Genomic DNA, 27685 nt, shown 5'->3' on the forward strand with positions numbered 1-27685 from the left:
AATAAAAAAACATGATAATGTAATCTGTCACAGGACACAGACCTCAGTAGCAATATAACACTCAAAGATATGTTTTGATGTGCAGCTGTTTTAATATATTATTAAAGATGTCACCTGTATCAGGTTAAACTTTAACAAAAAAAAAAAACACACAGAACACAGTCATATGTATCCAGTTCACATACTTGTACATGCATTTCATTTTGAAGTTCCTTCTACATCTACGTCCTTTACAATGTTTCCACTTCGTTGAAATTATCTTTTAAAAGTCTTTGATGACATGTTGTATTGTCCATCTTTGTCCTGTGCATGTTTGCAAAATCAGATAATAGTAGGAGTCCCCTCCTTGGCCGATCTCAAGACATCGATTTGTGTTTCTGTTTTTTATTGCATTTCCCTAAAAATAAAACAGAAACCAGAAAATACATTTTCACTGATAATAACAATTATAAAAATATAATTGTATATGACAAAACAGAATGAACACACATTTAGCAATGCTAAGCAATGTGAAATATTCCATAAAACATATAAATAAAATACACAGCAGGACCTTACCTGAGAAAAGTCCCAGTATATACTCAATCCTTTCACCTTGGCATTTTTACAGTCATGCAACGCTGGTGTCTTTCCACTACCAGGATCCATTAGACAACGGTTAGAGTTATATGTGTGAGATTTGATGCCTCCAATGTAGATCTCTCCATTACGGTTGTAATAGCAATGCTGTGAGAGACAGTTAAATGAAGAGTGCTTTTTGGATGTGGTAACTCAAATAAAAGGTTTACACTCACATACAGTACCTGAGGTTTTTAGTAATGACACCTAAACAGAATTGGTACACTTCCAGGAACAGGTCCTTGATCAATACAGAATTTTTCTTTAAGGTCATTATTCAGCTGTTATGAGAATAAAACAGAAGCAGTTTAATGATAACTAGTTTAGATTGAACTAAGCTTTATTTATCCCGTCTTTTCACGGGAAAAGTGTATAATAAAAGACTCTGAACATCCTTGTTTCTTACCGCACCATAACCAATTATGTCTTCCCAGACGTCTAGGAGAGGATATACATTTTCCAGATACCATCTGAAGGGCTTACATTTGAGTTTATTTCGTAATCGTTTTCTTTCACTCACATCACCAATATCAATCCCATGATTCTAGAGAAAAAAAACAGTTCATTTATCAACCAGGTCCAAGCTGATATGAGAATCAATGAAATTAATATAAATGAGACTGTAAATACAGGTGCATCTCAATAAATTAGAATGTAGTGGAAAAGCTAATTTATTTCAGTAATTCAACTCAAATTGTGAAACTCGTGTATTAAATAAAGTCAATGCACACAGAGTGAAGTAGTTTAAGTCTTTGATTTTGGCTCACATTTAACAAAAATCCACCAATTCTCAACAAATTAGAATATGGTGACATGCCAATCAGCTAATCAACTCAAAACACCAGCAAAGGTTTCTTGAGCCTTCAAAATGGTCTCTCAGTTTGGTTCACTAGATTTCAGGATAATGGGGAAGACTGCTGATCTGACCGTTGTCCAGAAGACAAGCATTGACACCTTTCACAGGGGAGGGAAAGCCAAAAACATTCATTGCCAAAGAAGATGTCTGTTCACAGAGTGCTGTATCCAAGCATGTTAACTGAAAGTTGAGTGGATGGAAAAATTGTTAAAGAAAAAGATGCACAACCAACCGAGAGAACTGCAGCCTTATGAGGATTGTCAAGCAAAATTGATACAAGAATTTGAGTGAACTTCACAAGGAATGGACTGAGGCTGGGGTCAAGGCTTCAAGAGCCACCACACAACTGGCTACAGTTGTTATATTCCTTTTGTTAACCCACTCCTGAACCAAAGACAAAGTCCCCCCCCCCCATGAAAATATCCAGTTAAAATAAAATATATTCCAGACTTTTCAAGGGCCCTCTCTTCCTTTGGGGCCCTGGTAATCAGTACTGGTTTTACCCCCAGTCCGACGCCCCTGGCAGCATCCCATACAAATCATCCCACGGGCATTCTGTGAAGACTCCTATTCTGCCCCTGATTGGGTATGACTCGCTGCCATCATTGGATTGATTGGTTTGTTTCAGGTTCACGACCAATCAGAGTCAGAGGAGGGCGGGTCAATTCGTCGGCGAGGGTTCTCTGTTGTGCACGGTGGCTTGTCAGATGTGCGACAGCATACCTCGGGAGAACTCAATCATCTCCTGAGGCAGATAGTGTAATGACAGTTTTTTTTTATCACCTCAATAATTTTCTGATTGATTACATTAGTTTTCATAGGTTGCCTATTTGTTAAGAAATAATGTTAAAAATGTTAATGAATCATGTTATGTTATGATTTGTTTCATTGTTTCATTTGGTAACACTTTACAATAAGATTAATTTATTAAACATGAGTTAATGTATTAACTAACATGAACTAACAATGAGTAAGTAATACATTTGTTACAGTATTTATTAATCTTTATTAATGTTAGGTAATAGAAATAAAGCTGTTCATTGTTTTTTATTCATGTTAGTTCACGGTTCATTAACTAATATTAACAAGATTTTAATAAAGTATTATTAAATGTGGAAATTAACATGAACAATCATGAACAATTGCTGTATAAGTGCAGTTCATTATTAGTTAATGTTAATTAATGTAGTTAACTAATGAACCTTATTTTAAAGTGTTACCGATTTGTTTATTACGGTTAAGGTGTACAGTCAGACAAAGCATTATTTTAATTAGAGGGATATAGTTAATAATAGAAATATAGTGCCTATGTGAAGCAAATAAACAACTAATTTAAATGATTGAATTCTTCAATAGGCTACTGTAGAATTAACAACATAAGTTATAGCTGAGGTTGTGTTTAACCGTGTGGTATCTTTTATGAAAACATGTTTTAAGCTGTGATTTACCATCGCTGGCATGTCATCGGACCTGTGGTCATCGTGGCCCCCCCAGGCGTCCCTTATTTTTCTGTATTGCCTAACAGTAAATGAGCATACTTCCCAGAAGGCCAACAATTCACTAAACATTTTTTTTATTGGTCTTATGAAGTATTCTAATTTTTTGAGAGGAATTGGTGAGTTTTGTTAAATTTGAGCCAAATTCATCACAAAAAAAGAACCAAAGACTTAAAATACTTCAGTCTGTGTGCACTGAATTTATTTAATACACGAGTTTCACAATTTGAGTTGAATTACTGAAATAAATGAACTTTTCCATGACTTTTTAATTTATTGATATGCACATATGTGATCTATTCTCTATTCTTCAGCTATTCTTTAAACAATGTTTACTATCACTATTACCTTTAGAGGGAGATTCCAGGCAATATTCACATTTGATTTATATTCATCCAGCCAGATTTCAGCCACTCTCAGAGCGTTTCGAATCATGGGTTTCCTGAGATCTTGTGAATAGGGCTTATGTGCTCTTTCAATGTGTGCGATCTTTGAACACGGCACCACTTCAATACTCCCACCACAGAGCCAGACCTGATTTATTACATTTTAGACATTAATCAAATTCAAGCACATATTCTAGGCCTAATTCTGGCACCAAAATGTGCAGTAATGACTTACACGTATTCCTAATTCAACATTTTCACCTCCATAAATTGTCATTCCTTCATCCAAAACTCCAATTTCTCCAAGGAATTGACGTTCAGCAACAAGGATACCCATGACTGATATATATATACGTATATATATATATATGTATGTATATATACGTATATATATATATATGTATGTATATATACGTATATATATATATATATATATATATATATATATATATACACGTATATATATATGTATATATATATATATATATAGAGAGAGAGAGAGAGAGAGAGAGATAGATAGATAGATAGATAGATAGATAGATAGATAGATAGATAGATAGATAGATAGATAGATAGATAGATAGATAGATAGATAGATAGATAGAAAGATAGATAGATAGATAGATAGATAGATAGATGATACTGATCAAAAGTGACTGCAAAAACAATCTCTTTTCAGCAAAAAGTCCTTTAAAAAATCACTGGGGACAAAAATATAAGCATCAGTACTATATGGTGGCTGTGAAGTGCAAATGAAATTTACATTTCAGATAACTCAACAGCAAATAATGAAACGGAAAGAGCGGCACTTATTAAAGTAAGCCTCCTGATTGGATAGATAAAGTGTCCATTTTTTTTCATATCACGTGCAGTTGCCGCGGGTTAAATCGATCTCTCCCCCGCCCCCTTGTCTATCATCTCAGCCCCCTACAACTAAATTCACCTGTTTGAATGATTGGGCCAGTGAAGTTGTTCCACTTTTACGAAAGGCATTGCGCTACACAGGGGCTGGGAATTGATGTTCATGGTAATGAAGAGAGGAGAATTGCGCTTTTGAGTATGTAGGTCCACTATCACAGCGGTAGTTTGCTTGGGCGCATGCTGAACTAGAAGGATGGGCCCAGCTTGAATGGAGCTTCCATCGCTCTGTGTTGAACGGAGGGATGGAGAGCAAGATCAAGCTTTCTTTGAGGGAGTTCCGGCCTCTGCGAGAACTGATCCTCTCTTGTTCCTCTCAGCATGCTGTTTAGGACAGCTTCTGAGGCTCAGGTTCCAGCGTTACTCTGGAGCTTCATGTACGGATAATGTTTTGCCATCTGAGGGTGCTGCTGGAGCCCGGGCTCAGGTTTTGGCTGGGACTGAGGTGGCATCGGTTTTTTGCAGGATGAATCTGCACACTGAATCGCTTTGGCAAGAAGTGGCACAGAGCCTGCGAGGTCCTCTGTGCCATTATAAAATGCTCGGCAAACCCATCTACAGCAGGGCTAAATAGTCCCTTAGGGGAGACTGGCGAGTCGTGGAAGGCCACCTTGTCAGAGTCCATGATCTCAGTTAGATTCAACCAAAGGTGTCACTCCAGCACCACCAGATTGGCAATAGCTTTGCCGATCGCCTGTGCCGTTGCCTTAGTAGTATGCACAGCCAGGTCAATTGCTGTGAGCAGCTCCTTAAGGCGTCAGAATCCTTGGTCAGACTCGTCCATGAAGCGGAGAAGTTTGGCCTGAAACACCTGGAGTACTGCCATTGTACAACGGTGTTCCTTCAGGTACCATTCATCAAGAAGGCTGTTGGTGGGCTCTTCCAGAGCCGTCCAAGCCAGGCCAAGATCCTTCACAGCCTTAGACAGAACGTGGATGACTCGCTGTCCAAGCTTGTCCTTGTTGTTTGTGTCAGAGGTGGGGATTCTGGCTCTTTTTCTGAACACTCCTACTCATCAGTGTCCGATGCTGTTAATGACATGGAGTCGTCAGCGGTTATCCCCTCTTCAGAAGCGCTGAAGGATATAAGGCTGCATGTAGCCATGAGGGGCACTGATCCTCACACCAGAAATGGGAGCGCAGAGTGGGAGGACCATCATCATGGAAGAAGGTGACCCCCGAGTGAAATCATCACAGTCTAGGTGCTGTGACGCACTCGCAGAGTGACATTTGAAGCAACTTCACTGGAAATTTGCTCTGAAATATGCTCTTTTAAGCACAAGATGGCTGCAGGGGAAGGCTTCTCCCTTCTTCCACTGCCAGGGCAGCTTCAAACAAATGCTTGGAAGTAAAATTGCTAAACATAAAAATATAAACTTATACAGCCATATCTTTGCAGAGTATTAAACAAAACAATAGAATTGTTCCCAGTAATAAAAACGGATTAAAGATTAAACTAAACGATTAAAAAGTACACACAATCACAAGTTACAGCAGGTGGCAATGGAATGGTCACACCCTGAGTAAGCAAGTTTTTGGGTTAAAGAATTTGGGTATGTTTTTGGACCCCCCATCCGCCCCCCTTCAAATTGCTACATAAAATTAAATTAATTTTTTGATTTAGCCATACAAGAATTACTACTTGAGCACCAAATCAGCATATAACAATGATTGTTGAAGGATAATTTGACACTTTTATACTTTGCAATCAACAATATTCATTACATATATTCAAATAGAAAATATATAAACTAGGAAACCGTTGTAAAGCAGTTACCTGATGTCTCGAGTATCGGGGATTGTTCTGTTCAGTGGTAATCTGTTACTGAGGAACTGTTCCACAACAGTCTCTCTGACTTTTTGATTTCTATGGCTGAAATTGGAAGTATATTGAAATAATCCCACAGGATAATGAAATCTTTCAGTTTTTAATAATGTTCTCAAAATGGATGTAATGAGCACAAACTCACCTATTTCATTAACTTGATCTTCTATTCTCTTTAGTCTTCTAAGTACCTCTGAATCTTCTGATCTGATAAATGATATGTACACAAGAATGTAAACTATGATACCAATAACTAGCATACAGACTCTTGCAGCAATCCTCATTTTCAAAAGCTCTCTGCACCCATGTTTTCTAAGAAAAATCCTCAGAAGGTATGCAAGTGCTTGTTCATAAAGGTGAGTGTCAATAACGTTGTATAGTTCACTTTTGATTTATGCAAGACACCTCTGAGATATGGGAGTGGTTAAAGTAATTGCTGATTTGATCAGAAGCATAAGATTAAAAAAAAATTATGCTCACCAAGAAACATTTCTTGTTATAATCAATGTAGTGCTGCTTAATTCTTTTGTTTTTTCAGGATTCTATGATAAAGAACAGCACTTATTTAGTTCTATTAAACTCACATTTATATGGATAGCATTTTTTACAATTTGAGTATTGTGACCTTAAAGAACATTCTGGATTATAGTGTAATAAAATGTCTGTTATATACACATAACATTTAGGGACTTAAATAAAACATAAACCAGCAGCAATGTTTTGTAATTATCATAAAACCTAATTGGTAGATGATAGATTTATGATTATATTTTCTTGACCTGGTAAGAACTGTACACTGTAAGAAATTGCTGTAGATTTAGCAGCACAGTATTGTAAAAACCTACAGTAGCCTACAATACCACATTTATACATTAAAGTAAAATACCGTAATTTATATTGCATTTTGTTCTGGGTAGTTTTGACTGAGTGGGAATATATTTCTATATTTTAGTGTTGATGTAACCTTCCTGTAACTGTGATGCAATAAGCCAGGCAATAAATAGCTTTATTTGCTGTAAATTGCTGTAAATAGCGCACCACCTGACATCCCATCACATTACTATTGCTGACTGGAGAAGTGGAATGGATTTCTGGATTTTAAAAAGGCATTTATTTGAAAACTAGACTTTTTTTAAGTAATACAAACGTCTTACTGTCATGTTTGATCCATTTTAAAGTATCTTTGCTGAATAAGTTTTCTTTTATTTATTTTTTAATAATAATTTAAAAAAAATAAGATAATAAGAAATGTGGGATCAAAGTCATGTGATAAATCACGTGTAAATGACCTATAACTTATCATACAAGACCACTAGTCATTAAAGACACTGAATATTAAATAACATTTTTGTCTATGTTGTTCACAAAATGTTTTACATTTTTAAAAAATCTGATCTGTCCCATCTGTAATTTTTTTCTACATCAGGCAAATGTAAGAAAATGCATCGCACTTGCACAAGGAGGAAAAAAAAACATGCAAAAGCTATAAGTTGAATATCTTTATTTATGTACAGAAAAGTGAAACTAGACAACAAGTGAGGACCAGCAGAGATCTGACTGGACACTTGTTTAATAGCTGACTGTTTTGGCGGCCTTGGTCTCTCCGATCTCAGCATCCAGGTAGCGGTAACGGCGATGGCGACGCAAGGTTTCAATGGCCTTCTGCTCAATGGAGGAAGGGGTAATGCCCAAATCCTCCAGTCCTGGGAGGTCAGGGTACTTCATGTCCGTTGTGTGGAACTATAAATGAGGGTTTTAACTATTTGTTACATTCTTGATGCTATAATAAATGCATAATTTTGTAATGCTCTGAAACACATACCCGGTCGACTTTATCACGGGTCGTCCAGGGCTCGAAAGCGTTCATCTCAAAAAATCTTGCAATGAGGCTAAAACCAGAAAACACAAAGGGAATATATATGTGGCTGCCAAAGTAGGTAAACTTCTGTAAACGGTCAGGTTAAAAGTGAAAGTTGTGTGATTTTTTTATCAAACTACATTTTCTTAATCCATGGCATAAAGTCTTGTTTTCTGAAAAAGTTAACATTTGTCAAAGTGTATGTTCTTGTTTTAAACATAAACATTTATTTTTTATACATTTTTAATTAAACAATAACAAATTTATTTTAAGTATTTTTGCTTCTTAAGTAAATTTAAATGTTGTGTGATCAGAAGGTAGTGGTTGTATTCAAGACAGTTTTTTTTTTTGGATCTTAAAAAGGTCTTCAAAACTCTTAAAATTTACCTTCAAAAAAACCTGCCGAAACCATGTCTAGGTGACACCAGTACTAGTAGCATACATCACCTTTAAGAAAAGTCATATAAATAGATTTTTTTAAGGAAATGCTTACTGATAGAGAGGGCGAGGTATGGGGTAAGCCAAATATGGCCTGTGGGACAGAGCATATATGTACTCCACCAAGTCATGCAGTAGATACCGGTTGGGCCTGTGGAGCAAGAGATTCATTTCATATTATTTTGGACACAAGAATCCATAGATTGGAAAGTGTGAACTTTCCAAAATTAGAAGACAATGAAGGAGAAACTGTACCGGTTCTTACCCAACTAAAGCATATGTTTTCTCATTAGCATCGGGGTCTTTGATGACATTAACGATGGCTTTGGCCACATCCACCACCTGTAGAAAGCAAGATATTGCATAATCAGAGACCATGATAATGAATATTTACTTGTGTTCAAACTGGTTAATACTCACATGAACAGGCTGTTTGACTGTCTTCTTGCCCATTGCAATAAGAGGAACAGCTTTACCAAACCAACGCATGTCTACACAACAACAATTACAGGAAATATCAATTTAAACACAGGTGAACTGTCCCTTTAAGACTACTTCCAAATTCTACTTCTGTCATCACAAAACACATAAAACAACAAGGCATATTTTTAATAGTTAAAATCAGTAACTGATTACAGGATATAATCAGACACCTACTAGCAAAATGGTTCAAGAATCTATCCTCTCTTCCGAAGCATTCAGCGGGTTTCATAATGATGGCATCAGGGAACTCTTCTCGCACCACTGCCTCACCTACAGCCTGCAACATGACCAGTTAGGACACAACAACTGTGCAATTATCCACTTTGTAAATGCATTATTATTGACTTTAGAAAGGTTTACCTACATCAGCAGCCTTATTTTGCTATTTGATAATAAGCACACCCAATACACCATATAAGCACATTATTAAACTTTTACCTTATTCCTTAAGTACTTGGAAGGGCTGCGGATATCTGCATTAAGGTGGGATACATGTATGAACTTTTTGATTCCGGCTTCATGAGCTGCCCTTGCGATCTGCTGGGGGATAGAGACGAAGACATCTTCAAACTTGTAGTTCCTTTAAAAGGGGGAAAGAAGACAGCATGTTTTTTAGAAATATAATCTATTTGAATGCATCTACAGACTACCTTGTGGTATCTAAGTTAGAATTCGGTTTAGCTTAGGAAGAATTTTGTTCATTAGGCTGGTTGAGGATCATTTGGTTTTGAGATATAGAAAAGATCTGATGTTTTTAGCACAGTAATTTGAAACAAAATCAAAACTGAAATTACAAAATAAATCAGATTATCAAATGGCAAAGGTTCCTGTTTAATGAAATAAATATATGTGCTGTATGTGTTCGAGTGAAGCATGGCAGTGTGTTCCTTCCTTCACATAAACAGCTCATCAATAAAAAAAAATTAAAATTAAGAAATTAAGACAATTATTATATTAATATATTCATTCTATTTACAGTGAATTTTTACATTAGTATTTATTGTATTAAGTAATTTTTACATTTTATTTAGTAATATTTATTTTATTATTACCATCATTATTGTATTATTATTATTATTATTATTATTATTATTATATATCCATATTGATATATATTCACAAAACCCAGGCCAAATCGTGCAGCCCTACAAACAAGCATAGTAAACATGGACTTCATTTTAATTGTATTTTTAAAATCCCTACTTTCTAGTACCTGGTCTCCCACTCTCTTCCCACAAGGTTGATCACCACGTTGGAGTGAGAAATTGCCCTTTTGATCGATTCCTTATCCCTTGCATCCCATTCCTGTAAAAGCATCACAGTTTAGGCCACTTTCATTAGAGATGAAACTCTTCCTATGGATAGAGTGCATTTACCATAAAGATGATCTGGCCTAGATCACCCATAGGTCTGAGGTACATGAGATCGTACTGGTCACATCGGTGAGGAATCACGATCTGGGAGCCCATACGTCCTAAAATAAACCCATACAACTTTTCGAACCAATGAAACAGCAATGGATGGCTTGTAAGTGAATGAGGCTCATTATGGTTTTTACAGTGAATAATATCAGGACTCACCGAGTCGGTTGACAACATATCTCCCCAGGAAGCCTGTGGCTCCGAACACTGTTGCAGCTACTCCACTGAAAGACGAGCGGCCTCCTTTTCCTCTGGGCACCACAGCATGATGGATCTTCCTATGCTGAACGGTCACAGGACCGGCCGCCAGCAACACTGGAGAACAGGTGCCTGACGACAGAAGAAATAAAAACAAAATATGTCTATTTAACTAATTCAAGTACACTGACAAAACTGTATCTTAAGACTCTAAATCCAACAGTATAATATTTGATACATGAATTTCTGAGAAATCAAATCTGTTCTACATGACTTCTACAACAATGCATTCAATATGATATGCAAAGTTTTTAGAATTTTCTTTGACAAAAAGTATTCGATTTAAAAAAAATATATAATTATTATTGTTTTTTTATTTATTTAGGCTTTACACGGTTAATCTGGCAGTGCGACTTTTAGAATAACAATACGTAGCATACACATATAGCATGATAAAGGTTGCAGAACGTATAGAGGAATACGTAGGAATCATAGAATAATAAAAGAGGCGTTCTGTGTATCTCGTGCGCTGGTGATGTCTATAAATTCTCTCAAGGTATGTTTTAAAACAGTCTCTGATTATTCTGCACCGCACACAGCACATAATTACTGCATTCAATTGAAAATAATAAAATTAAAATCTTACAGCAAAACCGCACGTTTATAGTTTTAAATGACACAGTAGCATATTTCTGACAATAGTAATATATTTCAACTCAACTGTTCTAGTGCACAAATGAGGCCTGATGTCTTCAGCCGGGGTCACAAAACATAAGACAACAACTTATTTAAACATCTTCGAATCACTATATTACTCGTTCTGTTAACAGCCTCAATCATAATAGTATTTATATACACTCACACCGTGTGTATGGTAAACTAATCTAACTGTGAACTCACCTGAAAGCTTGGGTAGGACACCCGCAGGACGGCAAAACAGAGTGACAGCCGCCATGATTCTGGCCGTCAGAACGGAGGCTGGGGAGGGTCAAACGCAATCCGAAAATAGCCAAAACTTAATTTTAGGGACAGTACTACGGAAAGAACTTCCAGAAATATACATTTATCTTGTATAATTTTAAGTACGTCGAAGAAGCAAAGACTAAGCTATAGATATATTATAAAAACAAAGCAGAAAGCGTCGGATTCGGACAATAGCCTATATAAAGGATTTTCCCCACACTTTGCAATAACATTACGAGTTGTTTACAATAGAGGCAAACCTATAAAATCAACATATAAAATATGCACAGCAGTTATTTTCCAACTTTTCAAAAATAACCTACTTTTAAAAATCAGTATTGTTTTAGTAGCCTACATTATAATAACATCGATTCTAAATATTAATGTAGTAATGAATACCCGCAGCGCCCCCCCCCCCCCACCCAAAGCAAGTTTTGCACACACAAAAAAAAAATGTATTACATCTTTATTTTCATAAGTATGACAGTATTTTTTCAGGAGACAATTTAACATATATAATTATAATACTGAAAGGCACTACCTAACACCCTTGATCCAAGACTTTCTTCTAAAACCCCATGAACTAAATTGTAAAACAACAAAGGAGAGAGATAGCACATGGTAGTAAAAATCTCTTTTTCTATTATAACTAATAAACAATATAAGAACAAGTAAAACCTTGTCTAATGTTTACATGACTTGGTGACATCCACAGGGTGCGTGGTATTTATCTTAATAACTCTATGTACAGGAAAATATACTATTACAATCCATAAAATATTTTAATTTGGTATAAACATACAATGATCCACTAATTTTACTTTAAATGTCAACATTCTTGACCTTCCCTCTAAATCTAAATCATCAACAGCATTGCCATCATTATCAGTCATCATCAATTCAATCAAACAAGTATTGTGCACATTCTGATGATCTAGTGTGCTTTTCGTCAGATTTAGTCTGAGGATATGTTGCTCTAGAACAAAAATGTATATGATAAATCTCTTTGGCTCAGTAATTACTTCACGACAGCTCACTAACTCACAGAAACAATAAAAAAAACCTGGCAAACGACAACAAAGCATACAAACCCTGTTAATCCATGCAGTAAGATTGCACAATAAAGCAGCTTTGGAACTCAAGTTTACCTTGAGCTCTATTAATGACATTACTAAAAGCTTTGATGTTTTGAAACAAAAAAGGAAAAAGCACACTAGACCCAATAAACATGCACATAGCATGATGCTCAGCAAAATATTCCATTGTTACAAACAATCTCATAGTAATAATCCTTTCAAAATACATCACAAGCACCAAATTATTCACTTTACTTAGAAATCAATAAATCATTTGAATAATCAAAACACAGACTACCGCTCTTTGACCACTAATCTAATTCCTCTAGACTGGAGAGTGTAGATGTGGTCACATAAGACTATATATAGAGGCTCTATTTATTTATTTTATGTTATTTTTTATTTTAGTTTAGTTTGTGCAAAACAGAAATCTTACAAACATCATATCCTCTTTCCTCAGACCATGAGTTAGAAACTGCTAAAAAAATAAATAATTTGTTTGACTTTTTGTACTTTTTGCCATACAACAAGTCAAACACAATAGGTAAGTCCAGACCAAGCGGCTGAAGTATAAACCATACGCTATAAAACATTACTCGTTCTTTTCTTAAGGGTGTTATACAATAGGAGGGAGAAACTGAGGCTCCTGTCCTTCTGAAGAATCAGTGCTTGAGCCTGTCTGAGGTTTGATGATGATCTGAACAGAATGCTCTCCACTTGAATCCGACTTGCTATCTTTGCTCACACTTTTGCCTGTATCTTCACTCTTTTCTTCATCGGCTGATGCTCCTATAGGACGCAGACGCTCTTCTGATGCCATCTTGCCTCCTTTTCTTGTAGTGTCACTGACCCGCTTAATTTTGTCATCAGAACCAGATTTATCAGCTATAGAACAATAAAAGATATAAATTATAATATGCATAGTATAATACAATGTTAAATAAATAAAAATAATGTAATTGTTACATTAAAGTCAATATTAATACAAAAAAGTAATTTAATTATTTAAAACATATATTATTATAATTATATATCATGTTATTTCATTTTATTTCAGAATTATTCATTAAAAATCCATTAGTTTAAGACATTCACACATTTTCCAGCATGTCTAAGGGCCCTTGTATATCATAGCCGATAGTTATAAGCAATTATTATTTTATAAGAACATATTCTGACCCTTGCCTGTCCTGTTTAAAGTCGCTTTGCGGTAACTGATTTCATAATTGTTGTCATTGTCTTTCCGGATAGTCCGAGGTTTAGGATGGAGCTTGTTGAGACGTCCCTCTGTGATCCATTCATGCTGCAGCCCTTCATCAGGTGTCATGCGTTTTGTGGGATCCCACCTACAAGAACCCGATGATACAGGTTGAAAGAATCTGTTTATGTGTGTCGTGGGGATAATAAATATGAAAACAAACCATTACTTTACTATACATACACAAGGCAGCGTCGAATGAAGTCAAGAAACAGAGGATCATTGGTCTTCAACAGACTGGCAAGATCTTTTGAGTTGGGTCGACGTTTCTTCCCTTTGCTGTTGGTGATATTCCTTGGGTTACCTTTGGAATCTGATTGGAATATTTTATTGTTAAGATGTCAGTCAAAATAAGTTAGCATGAACAAAGTTATTTTTAATTAAATGTTATTTGGATAACACTTAACAATACGGTTCTATTAGTTAATGAATTAAATAAAATGAACTAATAACAACCAATTAATTTGTAATAGTATTTATTCATCTTTGTTAACGTTAGTTAATAAAAAATATGACCCTTCACTGTCAGTTTTTCTCAGCTCAGGACCATTAAATAATATTTACAGATATTGATTTTAAAGGAGCTATGTGGAGGTTTTTACTTAAAAAAAATCTTTAAGATAGAGTTTTCACTTGTACATGTATGCGCCAACCATGATGTAAAAAAAAGAAAGACACCTCGACTGTCCACCACGGTTGCCTCTATCAGCCTGTAGGCTCAATTGTGTGTGGAGGAGTCGGGCCCGAATTGGCGCGAAAATTCACAAAATGTGACGTCATGCGCGCTCTCGTCTACTTGGGCTTACAACCGTACGGCACGCCAGCCATTATAGTAAGCAGCGGCAATAGTGTTTTCAAATGGACTCTGCGGATGGAAAGAAGCGACCAGCCTCCAGCACAATTCAGACACCCACGGACACTCCTCGTAAGTTAAAAAAAAGAGTGTGCGCACTGAGAACGAGCATGAGACTGGCTGCAGTTCCTCTAACGGCCACTGGTGTCAGTAACGGTTAGAAATTTCAGAACCTACGCAATGCTCCTTTAAGAATGTACAAACAAATGTTGAAAAACATCAACTTCGATTAATAAATGCTTTAGAATGATTTTTCATTGTTAGTTTATGGTAACTGATGTTAACAAATGGAATCTTGTCGTAAAATGTTACCTTTATTTGTAAGCAATCGTGTACTTACCAAAAAATAACCTCCGTCTTGATGCTGTTTGAACAAAGTCATTTGGAGGAAGTCCCATAATCTGCAAAATCAAAAATGATTGTGTTCAACAACCATTGCATTTCAAATCACTACAAAAGAATCATTAAAGCACATAAAGTTATTTAAACAACTTTCATCCACAGAATCCAAAGACTCTTTCAAAGACTTTGAAGACTCTTTTCTTTGCTATTTTCAGGCAATAACAATTAACAATCAGTAAAGGTTTTATGACACTTTTATGCTGTTTTTGCATCCATTTTAAAGCTGTGACGCTCCAGTCCCCATTAGTCGTAACTGCATGGTTTCAGAGAATAAAGAAAGTCATAATATGAGCTAATTCTTTGACTGCTGATACAGTCTCTCACCTCCATGATACAGGCGATCTGCTCCACTTCACTCTCTCCTGGGAAGAGGGGATAGCCAGTGTACAGCTCTGCTAAAATGCAGCCCAGACTCCACATGTCTATTGCCATGCTGTACGGATGGCCCAGAATCACCTCTGGTGAGCGGTAGAAGCGGCTCTGAATGTAAGTGTACACTGTAGATGAGAATACAAGTGGTCTATTAGAGCTACATGGATTTAACAATGACACTTTAACATTATTAATTAGCTTAATGGATCAAATAGCACTAAATCATTGTTTGTAAATCACAGATTTGTTTTAAACTAGGATAAAATTATACTAAATGCAAATGACAAAATGAGCAAAAAAAAATCCTGCATAATTAGGAGAGCAAAAAAACACTTCACTTCCACTTCATGCCAATTGGGTCTAATCAACCGATTGCAGATTTTGCTATGTATTGCCCCATATGGTGAAAATCACACAATCAGGATAAATCTGGTGATGTGCTCATTACACAGAGATTTGATGCTTACCTCTCTGTTGCTCATAGCAACTTGATCCAAAGTCAACAACCTTAATGTTTCCTTGTCCCCTCTGGGACAGGAGAATGTTCTCCTATTAAGACAAAAAAAAAATTGTGGATTACAGGGGTTTTGTCACAATGGTCCTTTGCACTGGTGAATGCTATTTGCTTGAATTGAAAACAGCTAAAGGAGCTATTCAGCCGAAGGTCCAATTTGCTCTTTTCCAGACTTGGAAAGTGAATTCTGACCACGGCTGTCCCTGGTCCCCATTCTTCAGAAATCATACTAATATGCTGATTTGGTGCTCAAGAAACATTTATTTTCCATATTAAAACAGTTGTGCTGTTTAATATTATTGTGGAAACAGTTATACTTTTTTTTTCAGGAATCTTTGATGAATAGAAATTTCCAAAAGAACAGCATTTATTTGAAAGTGAATTTTTGTTGTAACATTATAACTGCCTTAACTGTCACTTTTAATCATTTTTTAATGCAACCTTAATGAATAAAAGTAATTATTTTTCATATATATTTTTAGTATACTTTATAGTAAAGTATATTTACTATATATAGTGCATTACATTTAAATTCTTAAGGGATAAAATGTCCTTAATTTACATAAAAATAATGTTGTAATAGTCCTAAAACATTTTTTTTTTTCGCTTTTCATTTTTGGCTAATTTACACTTTAACAGACTTCAGTTTACCGGTTTTAGGTCACAGTGGATGATCTTCTCTTTGTGCAGCATCTGGAGGCACTTGAGCAGTGAGTGAGCAAAACGGCGAATCAACCCCAGACTGAAGCCCTGGAAGTTGTTCTTCTTAATAAGCTCGTAGAGGTTCACTCTGTATGGAGACAAGAGGTACAGTTAACATGTAGTCATCTGTGACAATGTTACAGTTTGATGTTAATGGTTAGTACCTTGGGAACTATGTATGGCCTTGGATTGGAGTATGGGAGTATGCCATTTATCTAAATACCTCTAGAGGGCAGCACAGTTATTTTTGCCACTTCCTCAAACTGAAACGTTGGACAAACACAACCATTGTCACTCAACAACCTCCTGTCTTAAAGCACATCCATAAAAATACAAGTCTGTGTTAACCGCTAAGCATTATGCTAAAGAGCCATTTGAGAGGGAACCCATAAAAGTCATTATCTTTGTCAGTAGGGATGCCTTTAACAGCAGCTGTGAACAGTCTAATGTAATCGGAGACTTCACACCATGAGTGGGCAAGGAAAGAGATAGGGGCCTAATCAAGGCATTAACTAAAGGATTGTGTTACGGTAACCAAAGACAGGGAGGATGCATCTGATGTCCTCTAAACGTCAGGCTGCCAGTGATGTAGCTGCTTTTCCTGCAAAGTGACTTAATTGATCACTTTACCCAAAGCCCTTAAGGTCTTCAGTGGGAAACTCTCACTTCACACCTAAATATGGTCACTGTCGGGACAAACCACCACACCAGGAGGTAAATCACAACTAATGTGACATCTAACTAATGAATTATAACTTATATATGATCTGGAAACAAATATTTTTTTTTTTACCTGTTTATACCTTGGATATCTGGTCTACTATAAATCTTAAAGTAAACATGAAATCAAAATGGACTAATAAAAATATAAATTAATAAATAAATGTAATTAGTTACAATTAATTCAAATGAATTGTATATGGTTTTAATTGAATATCGTATTTCACTCATAAATATGGTATTCACTTTAAATAGATGTCTAAAATAAGCTGTAGTTACAGGGAAGTATTCTATTTAAGTCCAGTACATGACTCCTCTGTTTAACATGAGTTACAATATAAGTTTTATAGTTAAAATTAAAATAGATTATGTCTAGTTTTTTCCACCCACCCTAGCAGCTCAAAGGTGATGCACAGGTGGTTGCGGAAGTAGAAGTACTCCTTCATGTGAATGACATTGTGGCAATTATCTCTGTCTCTTCTCCGCACGGCATCTAGGATCTTCAGCTCTACAAGAGCCTGATGATGGAACCTGAAGGTCACAAGAAAAATAACTTAAGTTAATATGTATTAACTTTATCAATATGCAGATTATTAGTACTGTTTTTCCAAATGTGACGGTGTTTCTACAATGATATACTGCATATGATTTCGAAAAAATAGTTTGAATGGCTTACTACAGTTTTATATTACTTTAGTTTATGGCCAGCATTTTAGAAGCTAAGGCTACAGCTACATTGATCCAGATACATTTGAAAGCAGTGTTTTTGGTTCAAATCGCTCCCCGTCCTCATTAGTGTTTTCAAGAGCATGTTTCCAAAAGTTTCTCATCCACACTGAAATGTCCAAAAAAAAAAACAACAACCCTCAATTCATCTTACTGTGTATCCGTAAAGCCGCATAAAAGCTTATTAAGATGATACAGTTCTTACACTACACTTCTGGCAAGATTATTTTTTTAGCAAAATATCTCACCATTCATTATTGCGTCCAGGTCGCACTGAAGCACAATTTTACGTGTGGTCTAAAATGCAACTGTGTTCATGTTTTGCCACGGGACAGCAATTGTAAAGTAAATTGTAAGTACATTTTTAACACTGTGAAAGTGAATAGTAGGCACAATACTGATCTAAACATACGTACATATGTGGCACATGATTAAACATGCATAATTTCCACACTACGATGTGAAAACTACGTTTTAAGATTTATTCACATGGGACAGCGTTTTCAAAAAGCTCAGATTTTGCAGGACAAAAACAATGTCTCAGAGTGGACAGAAAGCCAAAATGCAAAGGAAAAGATGAATCTTCATATGTATACACACACACACACACACACACACACACACATACACACGGCAAATAAAACCTGAGAGACTCTTGAAAGCAAATTCAGAGCCGCATTACAGTATTCAGCACTGAGCTCTGCATTTTGAGAGGGTTTAAAGTTAAAGCGGGTGTGAAGGTAGTTGTGAAGGCATGAGATCAGTTCTACCAAGACACGTAATGCGATACAAAACAGACACCTTTTAACACCCTTCAGTGTATCAAGTCCAGTGTAAGCTATGACCCAGTTAAGCGCCGATTAAAGACCTTTTGATGGCCTTATTAAGAGAAGAGTATGAAAAGGCTTATTTTACTAAGGCAGGGGTCTTCAATATTGTGCATATTTTCAATGCTATTTCTAATTTTAATGGGGACAGTAAAACATTTTGCCTTTTAAGTTTAACTTTATTAATACCACAATATTATTTTAATTAAATAAATGTAATTCTTTTTTTAATTAATAGCAACTGAATTATTATATTATTTATAGTATTTGTTACTACTTAGTTCACATTTAAAAAAAATTCCCCACAGCAAATAGCTTGAAATCAAACAATAATTGACAGACCCCCTTGGCAGTACCACCACAGACCCCCTAGGGGCCGCTGATCCTGATCGTACAAAGACTGCATGAGGATTTGAATGAAGACATGGACGGGAGGTTCATTTTACCTCTTTTTATTCCGAATGACCTTGATGGCCACCATCTCATTTGTCTTGTGATCCAAACATTTCAAGACTTGGCCAAATGATCCTTTTCCAATCACCTCAAGAACTTCATAGCGATAGCCTATATGGTCATGCAGGACCTGCACAGAGTATTTAGAGGACAGAGTCAGCTGACAGACAGGTCAGCATAATTATTTCCGTCTCCTTTGCAGTGGCAGACTTCCTTTTACTTGGAGAAACATCTCAATGGTAATATTGAAATGCATAAATGTTTATCATTTGTTTATATCTTGACTAACACTCAGGCACATATCTGGACTGTCCAATGTGTGACACAGTTTACATGTTTTGAGTGCAAATGCCTGCAATATGGCTGTTTAAATCGTCAAGCCTGAGGGCATGCAGTCTAATGCCCAGTAATCCTGAGGAACGTGTTTCTGAAAAGGCACATTCATGGAAGACAGGGTGGGACAGCAGACGTTAGAGTCTGGCAGCCTGTAGCTGAATTAGCCAGCCTCGAGCTGTAATGCAATTTCATCATTTAGCAAGAAGTTGAAAATTAGGTCAGTATGTCACCCAGTAAGGTGTTTGCCAGAAGCCATAAAATAAATGTTAACTGAAATAAAATGAAATCTAAAAAAAAAACCTTAACCTATTTTATTTCAGCTACTGTAGCTGCCAAAGCGACATTTCTCATTTTCATTTAGTTCAAGTTAACTAACATCCTAAAGTGATGTAAAGTAAAACCAGAAGATAAATAATGTATACAAAATAATATAGACATATATATATATATATATATATATATATATATATATATATATATATATATATATATAAACATTAATTAAAATGGAAAATATGAACATAAAAACTAATTCAAAATATTAATAAAAACTATAATAGTATCTCACTCATGCTAAAATAATACAGACAGGCAAAAGTAATATAATCACAGAAAGATATATGAGATGTCATATTTAACCTTTAAGTAGCTGCCATGCTCATCGTCGTAGCCTGAATTCTGTGGGGATCCCTGGGAGCCCTCAATCTTCTTAGTGTCCAAACCCAGATACCAGATCTCAGAGTAGTCCATGATCTCCTCCCTCTCAAATTCGGTTAGCTGGTTCTGGAAGTGCTTCAGTGCCGCTGTTTGCAAAATGAAGGAAGACGTGCATAAATAGTAAACATTCCTGTATATAATCCAATTAACCAGAGAGATACCAGAGTATTAGAGCAGTCTAATTCTATTTTCCGTTATTATTGCACTGATTACATTTATAAAATACATGAAACAAACAAAAATCCAGAGCACTTCATACTTGTTGGAGTCATAGGCAGCCTCTGTCCCTCATATGTCCTGATCTTCTCAAACTTATTGATGATGCTCCTAGTTAAGGATTCGGAGAGGTTTTCCACAGATGAACCAAAGCGATTGGGAAACTGCGGCCTCGGTCTCTCCTCCTGTGTTGCAAGAAACGGAAGTCAGGCTGAAAAAAGGTCTTTATGTAGCCATTACATTAATTGTTTACTCAAAAATATATCTATTTACTTATTTAATGCCAAACCCATATACTACTGTATTTTCTTTTCTGTAAAACTCCCAGAAAAAAAAATACAAAAATGGTCCATACGGCTTAGGCACTATATTCCAAGTCTTTTAAAACTAGCCATAGCTTTGTGAGGAACATACTTCACATTTAGTTGCTATTCTAGTCATTTGGACTATTTTTAGCTATTTCTGATGGGTCATTTGTGATTTTTGGAGAATGACAGATATGACTACTGTTAACAGTTATATAAATCTGCATGAAAAATCCTGTTTTGAGTTCTAGAAAAATCATAGAGAACCGTGTAGACATGAGAGTTAGTGAACTGGATTTTCATTTTCTGAGTCTTATCCCACCTGATTCCCTTGAGTGCTTTGCACCAACTGTTTGACGATACTGGGTAAGGTTCCATTCGAATGCAGAAGTTTGCCGTTGGTCACCAAAACTTGCTTGACCGGAGCCTCTAGCTGGGGCAAAGTACCAACCCCCGTCCCACACTTCTAAAAAACATAAGATACAATACTGTAAGTACTGTTCAACATGAAAAACTCTATAAATCAGTAACAAGGACTGAACGGGGGGAAAGATATGTGAGCTTCACACAAGGCTAGTGGCCAACGACCCCAGTGAACCAGACCCCCTGCGTAGAGGATGGAATTTCAGCGGCGGTTGAGACCGAGGCGGGACAAAAGCAGAGATACAGCAGTCTATCACAACCCCATCATAGGAACGAATATACACTCTACTTACATTTACATACATACAATCTTACATTTAGGGTGTAATATAAGTGAATGATAAAGATTTTCTCTACCCAGGTACTTTTTGTCAATATATTCTTCAGGAAGGAGATGAAAGGTTCCCTTGCTATGAAACAAATGTAGGGCACTGCACAAGGGAGGGGCTCTTTCATAGCTTGCTGGTTTCCCCCAACTCACGGTTCAAAGCAAGTGCTCGACAAACTTCTGGGCTGAAAAAAGAGCAAGTGTGTCTATAGATAGATGCGATATTTAATCTTATATGTTCTGGGGATACTGCGGCATCTGCCAACTTGATCATGATGCATAGAAACAGAAGCTAAATTTAGCATGGGGCACCTGCAGAGACCTACAAGAATACAGTAGACTGCTCAAACAACGTGCACCGTTCAGGTACCGCAGCTGTGCGTTGAAACCACTAACGAATCAAAAGATTTCCACATTCAGAGGCACTATGCCAAGCACTTTATTATGAGCAGCTGTTATCACCCGTGAATAGATTGCTTTTAGCTAATAACAACTGTTAGGGGTTCATTTCACACCCAACATTTCAGATTTAAAACAAGGCTTTCCATGGGTGCTTGGAGGGAATGTCCACTGTCATCTATACATAGCGGCAAACAACGTAAAAACCTATTCACACGTCAGCTGAATGGTTGTATATTTAGGCCAAAAAATGTTGAGCATTAGTGTTGGGGAGTCCAATTAATTTAGCAAATTGTTTTGTTTAGATTGTTTCTGATTTGCTGAATCATTGAATCATTACATAAAATAGCCTAACTGCTCCCACAAGTATTTATGCAGTATTTCTCATAATACTGCTGTTTATTATTGAGTCTGTTCGATGTGTAATGTTAAATTGATGCAAGTGGCATGGAAATTACACACGCATCAACTTTAAGATAACTCTATTGTGTCACATTAGATGGTTTGTAATTTAAACACTTTCTTAAAGTATTAAGCCATGTGTATTTATAACCAAATATTCCAGATTAGAGGATGACAATTGTAAAATATAATAATCAGTCAACCAGTTATCTGAATATTGGAGGGACGTGTTTTCCAAAGTGTCAACAGTGATTATGGTGACTCAAACAATTCGATCCACTTGTGGAGTTGAGTCAGCTTTGGATTCTTGGGAGTAGCTGTTCGAAATGCCTGATCAAGTAAAATCATATATGTGAAAATGTTTTTTCATATTTAACATTTGCATAGTATACAGTATAAGCTAGCATGCTGAGTGTTCAGGTTGCAAAATGTTTGCTAAATAAAAAAATAAAAAACATAAAAAAGAATATGTTGATTTGCTGCTTAAGAAACATTTCTTATTATCATCAGTGTTAAAAACAACTGATGTTTTATATTTTTGTGAAAATATGATACATTTTTTCAGGATTCTTTGAAGAGAACAGTTTAAAAGAACAGCATTTATTTGAAATAAATCTTTTAAAATCGTAAACGTCTTTACTGTATTCCTTCTGAATAAATGTATTAATTTCTTTAAAGCAATACCGATCCCAAACTTTTTAAAGGTAGTGTATATCATATAGCGATTTTGTAGGATTTAAATGAAATGAAATGAAATCGCTTTGCATCCTAGACAGATTTGATTTAGCAGGTGGACTGAAATATTCACAACACCCTGCGACCATCTCCCAGTTTTTCTGTCAGACAGAGTCAGACTTACAGTAAAATGATTTGCAAAGCCTTCATGAATCAATAAAAATGAATCATCACTGTTAAGTAACCGCTTATGATTTTCTCTGTGAATAAAGTCTCACCTGTGGGTAGGTGCAGTTGGGTCCTATTTTTGTGTTCTCGGCCTGAGACCTGTGGGGGTGAGGGAAAGCCTCGGGTCTGGCTGACTGTGAAAGAGAGCGGAGGAAAGACGTCATGAGCGTGACGAGTGGGCACAGTCTCGCAACCCACATCCACAGTCATACGTGTGGGATCCTGGCTATATAACTCCAGAATCCATCTCCGCTCTCTCTGTGTTATTCAACACAGTGGATGACTCAGGTTCAATACACCAAGGTTTCTTGTTTTTAATTCTAAAGCACATTAATAGCATTTCAATAATGCCCACATGATGCAGTTTGACCTCATAGCAGGGCAGTCGTGATTTGCAGGCTGGTACTTCACAGCAATCAACTACTATCTAAAGTTCCTCTTAAGCACGAACGCTGAGTGACCAATATATCAGGAGACCTGCGAAGACTAGTCAGTCATGATTGCAGACACATGAGGAAATAGGCCTACATCCATCTTATTCAGGTGGAGCGTGCGTCAATAGTGTTGACAGACAGCATAAGGATGGATGAAAAGCTCCAGCTAAACTTAGAGCCTCTCGGATGGAGGGGGTTGAGAAACAAAGAGAGGATATTGGTGGGCTGGTAGCAGAAGTCAGATTGGCCAAGAAAGATACAGACAATGGGATGATCTCGCGTGTATACACACCTTGGAGACTTGTGTGGCTCTCAGACCCTTAATCCAAAGGGTGTTTATTTGCAGAGTCTAAAACATATCGCAGTTTTTGGTCAAGCAGTGGGGGGTTCAGCCATCCTGATGTGTTGGGACTTAACTGCATTCATTCACTTGCAACGAAGTACATATTGGCTTATGAGGGATCAGAGAGTAGATAGACTCCAATGTGGCAGCAACAAAGAGAGGCATTTAGAAAACAGGCAGTAAAAATTTGTTACACTTAGACTAGACTCCGGCCATCAGCTATGCAATGTGAGCCCCGGGCTTTAAAACACTAATTCAAATATTAACACCTTTGCTATGTTCAGGACCAAGGGCTTTGTGTTACAATGTGGGTCACTGAACAATGCAAGGGTGAGATAGATACTTATTGGTCAGCTTCATTTGCCAATAAAATGCTTGAAAAATCATATTCATTCCTTGGGTGATTTGACTTTTTTTTTCTGATTAGAGATGCACGATTGGCACAACACCATTAAAAATATTTATTTTTTGACGTTGTAAATAAAACAAAATTATTGCAGTACAAGAAAAAACGATTTCAGATTTTCTACATCGAAATTTCATGTTTAATTAAGTATTACTTTCTGTTTCTTTAAATGTGAATTTCAGTAGCAGTTTTTGAGTGAGAAATATATATATTTATATTTGGTTGATATTGGATATTTAACTGTGCATGATAATTTCTAATTTTTACATTACTTTTGCCATCATTGCAGGCTTCCTTAAAGTTGATCTTTAAAAACACTGACTGTTTAATACCACTGTTTAGCAAATCTCAAAATGAATATCAATTTTTAATTCTCACATTATGTTGTGATGGTTAAATTCGATTGTAGCACTTAAAACACTTGATTAAAATGTTTTATTCTTATATATATATATATATATATATATATATATATATATATATATATATATATATATATATATTATAGAATTTTAAAAATCACAAAAAAAATGATTTACCAGGATGCATCCCTAAAATAAACTCTTAAAAAGGTTCTTTCTATGGTTCCATGAAAAATTACATTTCTTTATTTGCATCTACTGTATGTTTCCATGAAGAACCTTTAACATAAATATATTAATAATATTATTTAAATTCTCTTCACACTAAGTAAAATGGTTGTTATGAGAACGGATCACTGAAAGGTTCATGTTTTTTCTATGATATCACTGCAAAAACACCCTTGTGAAACCTTTATCTTTCTACTGAGAGTTAAACCTTTCACACTACAGTTTGCCCAATTTTATATCGCATATGCTATTTTAACACACTGATTGGTGTTTATGCCCACCACCAATGGGTTTTACTCATTTTGGTATCATATACACAGAGAGACAAATAGAGGATTTAGGTCACCCCAATAAAGAAGAAACTATGATCGGTGAAACCTAAACCACACCCTGAAAGGCTCAGAAATACATCTTATACCATTCTTAATACTCAGGACTCTTAATGCCTTTCTTAGTAACTTGGAGCTCAGTACTGAATCATTTGGTGACAGCCACCTTAAAGGTTGGTTCATACTTAGACACTGGCTTAAGGTTTTTTAAGCATCCTAAGCATCACATGTTCAGACCAAATATATTCATAGGGTGCAAGAGGTGTTTTTAATATCAATCTTTGACAGAACAGAACAATGTAGCTGTCAATGCAATTCACTTCATTATACATAGCTGGGATAAATCTCAATGATGGAGTGATAGGATGAATAGAAGACTGGGACTTATATAATTTATTGTAACCTTGCACTCATCAATAAAACCAAAAATACACAGAATCGTGTTACTGTGAGTTACGATTCTTAGATGGTGAAGTGCAATGAAATCTGAGCAAATAACCAAATAAAAGGAAGTTTTTTAATAGTCCCTTACAAAATGAACATGGTAACCACATTTTCTGCCTCTAAAAAAGCCTATATAGCTACAGTATAAGTTGTATATGTAAAAATAAATAAATAATAAAATACAAATAAATTAATAACAACATATTTTAATTAACATGCATATATTTGAAATAACATTTCATCTAAAAAATATTTCTCGGCATTTCGGTTATTTTATCTTTTTATGATCAGCGGAGACTGATAGGCTACCAATCACCGCTATAACATCAATAAACTGTATGATCAGCCATTATATTAACTGTATAGGTATGGTAGGCTATTATATAAACTGTGCTTACCATGGTATGGCTACATTTTAAAAGGCGTACCTGCAATTAATAATAGGCTATATTTTAAAATATGTAGGTTATTTAATAAAAAAAAAAAAAAATACACATTCGTAAATTATTTCATGCTAAGATTGTATAAAGTTTACAACTTTTTTCATAATAATAGTAAACTTCTGTACAACCAATACAGTAAGGTTAATATGTTGCAAATATTTACAACGCTTTAAACAAGAGTATACACTAGTCCTAAATGCATGCGAGGGAATGCATAAACTGCTAATCTTAATACATTACCTTGTTATTAATTTCAGGAAACATGTCGCTTTTTGACACGTGGATATTTAACGCATCCAAGTCACTCACAAGGCATATGGCATGAGAAAGAAAGAACGCGTTCGTTATTAAATCCAGAAGGCAACTTGCATGTAAATCTTAAGGATTCTGTAAGACACCGGAACCCGTGCTGTCAGCACTGGAAAATAGCAGCTAGACTTCGCGAAATGAAGTGTTTCCCGACGAGGCGGAGAGGGGTTGAAAAGCTTTCGTCAGGAAGAGATTAAAGGAAAGATGCAAGCTGTCCCTCAGCTCCACTTGACTTGTATGTCCCGAGATATGCCACCTGTTCAGGTTTTCCAGGCTGCCCGCACTCTATATAGATTTGTTTACGTGCGCTTACCTATCACTGAACCCATATCCTTCCATCCTAGCACACTGCATTTGTTTGCCAAGTCATGGCGCTCCTAAAGTGGCAATCCAGGAGAGTTATGGCACAATGTCCGAATGTGCAGCTGCACAAGTCAGCCTCTAATAACACACTTTTTAGTGTGTTCCTGCCGCGCTCAAAATTTCCTAACTTTGATACGAGCTTTCAGTTTGTAAGGGCACCGCCTTCGCCAATATCTGTTTACTGCTCTCTCTTTAAGTTACCATCTGTCAACGGACGATGGGTTCCCAATAAATAACGCCTATCAGTACGTCGTCATTCCCAAAGCCCTGTGTATTTCAAAATGTCAGAAGAGCAGTGGGCGAGCCAAGAACTAAAAAACGTCCCTCACTCTACATTATTAACTCCGTGATTAATTAGGATTTGATTTGAACGGGAGATCAAGTAGTTGCATAAGTTGCAAAAAAAAAAAAAAATAATAATAATAATAATAATAATTATATATATATATATATATATATATATATATATATATATATATATATATATATATATATATATATATATATATATATATATATATATAGTAAATTTCCACACCTAAATATTATTAGTAGGCTACTGTTGAAAAATGTGTTTAGATGAAAAATGAAGACTGAACGGTGTAAATAATTGAGCACAGTTATTATATAAGT

At 35.9% G+C, this 27685-nt stretch overlaps 3 protein-coding genes across 5 annotated transcripts; all 3 read right to left on the minus strand.

The window, feature by feature from the left end:
* Positions 1 to 142: 142 nt before the first annotated feature.
* Positions 143 to 3693, minus strand: LOC132133596 (probable polypeptide N-acetylgalactosaminyltransferase 8). Its single transcript, XM_059546482.1, is given in 6 exon segments — positions 143 to 397; positions 559 to 726; positions 804 to 899; positions 1025 to 1162; positions 3319 to 3504; positions 3592 to 3693. Coding segments are annotated over 6 exon segments (825 nt in total). The 3' UTR covers positions 143 to 262.
* Positions 3694 to 7585: 3892 nt separating this feature from the next.
* LOC132133085 (NADH dehydrogenase [ubiquinone] 1 alpha subcomplex subunit 9, mitochondrial-like) lies at positions 7586 to 11540 on the minus strand. Its single transcript, XM_059545786.1, has 11 exons — positions 11397 to 11540; positions 10458 to 10628; positions 10254 to 10351; positions 10091 to 10182; positions 9316 to 9457; positions 9052 to 9154; positions 8815 to 8885; positions 8660 to 8736; positions 8450 to 8545; positions 7921 to 7987; positions 7586 to 7838 (listed from the first exon to the last, which is right to left on the minus strand). The coding sequence occupies exons 1-11, from the start codon at positions 11449 to 11451 to the stop codon at positions 7668 to 7670; spliced, it is 1143 nt and encodes a 380-aa protein (XP_059401769.1). The 5' UTR covers positions 11452 to 11540; the 3' UTR covers positions 7586 to 7667.
* A 374-nt stretch (positions 11541 to 11914) lies between these two features.
* Positions 11915 to 27310, minus strand: LOC132133395 (dual specificity tyrosine-phosphorylation-regulated kinase 4-like). Of its 3 annotated transcripts, none has more exons than XM_059546189.1 (14): positions 26621 to 27310; positions 23442 to 23525; positions 21259 to 21402; positions 20675 to 20816; positions 20338 to 20501; positions 19356 to 19492; positions 17747 to 17887; positions 16586 to 16724; positions 15888 to 15969; positions 15373 to 15545; positions 14987 to 15047; positions 13977 to 14106; positions 13721 to 13881; positions 11915 to 13420 (listed from the first exon to the last, which is right to left on the minus strand). In XM_059546189.1, the coding sequence occupies exons 1-14, from the start codon at positions 26642 to 26644 to the stop codon at positions 13152 to 13154; spliced, it is 1851 nt and encodes a 616-aa protein (XP_059402172.1). In that variant the 5' UTR covers positions 26645 to 27310; the 3' UTR covers positions 11915 to 13151. The 3 variants fall into 3 exon arrangements, with proteins under 3 accessions (XP_059402172.1, XP_059402171.1, XP_059402173.1); XM_059546188.1 differs by having other exon boundaries at positions 13715 to 13881; positions 26621 to 27309; XM_059546190.1 differs by lacking the exon at positions 23442 to 23525 and having other exon boundaries at positions 13715 to 13881; positions 26621 to 27309.
* Positions 27311 to 27685: the final 375 nt, after the last annotated feature.

Source organism: Carassius carassius, chromosome 50, assembly GCF_963082965.1.
Source record: "Carassius carassius chromosome 50, fCarCar2.1, whole genome shotgun sequence".
NCBI lineage: Eukaryota > Metazoa > Chordata > Actinopteri > Cypriniformes > Cyprinidae > Carassius > Carassius carassius.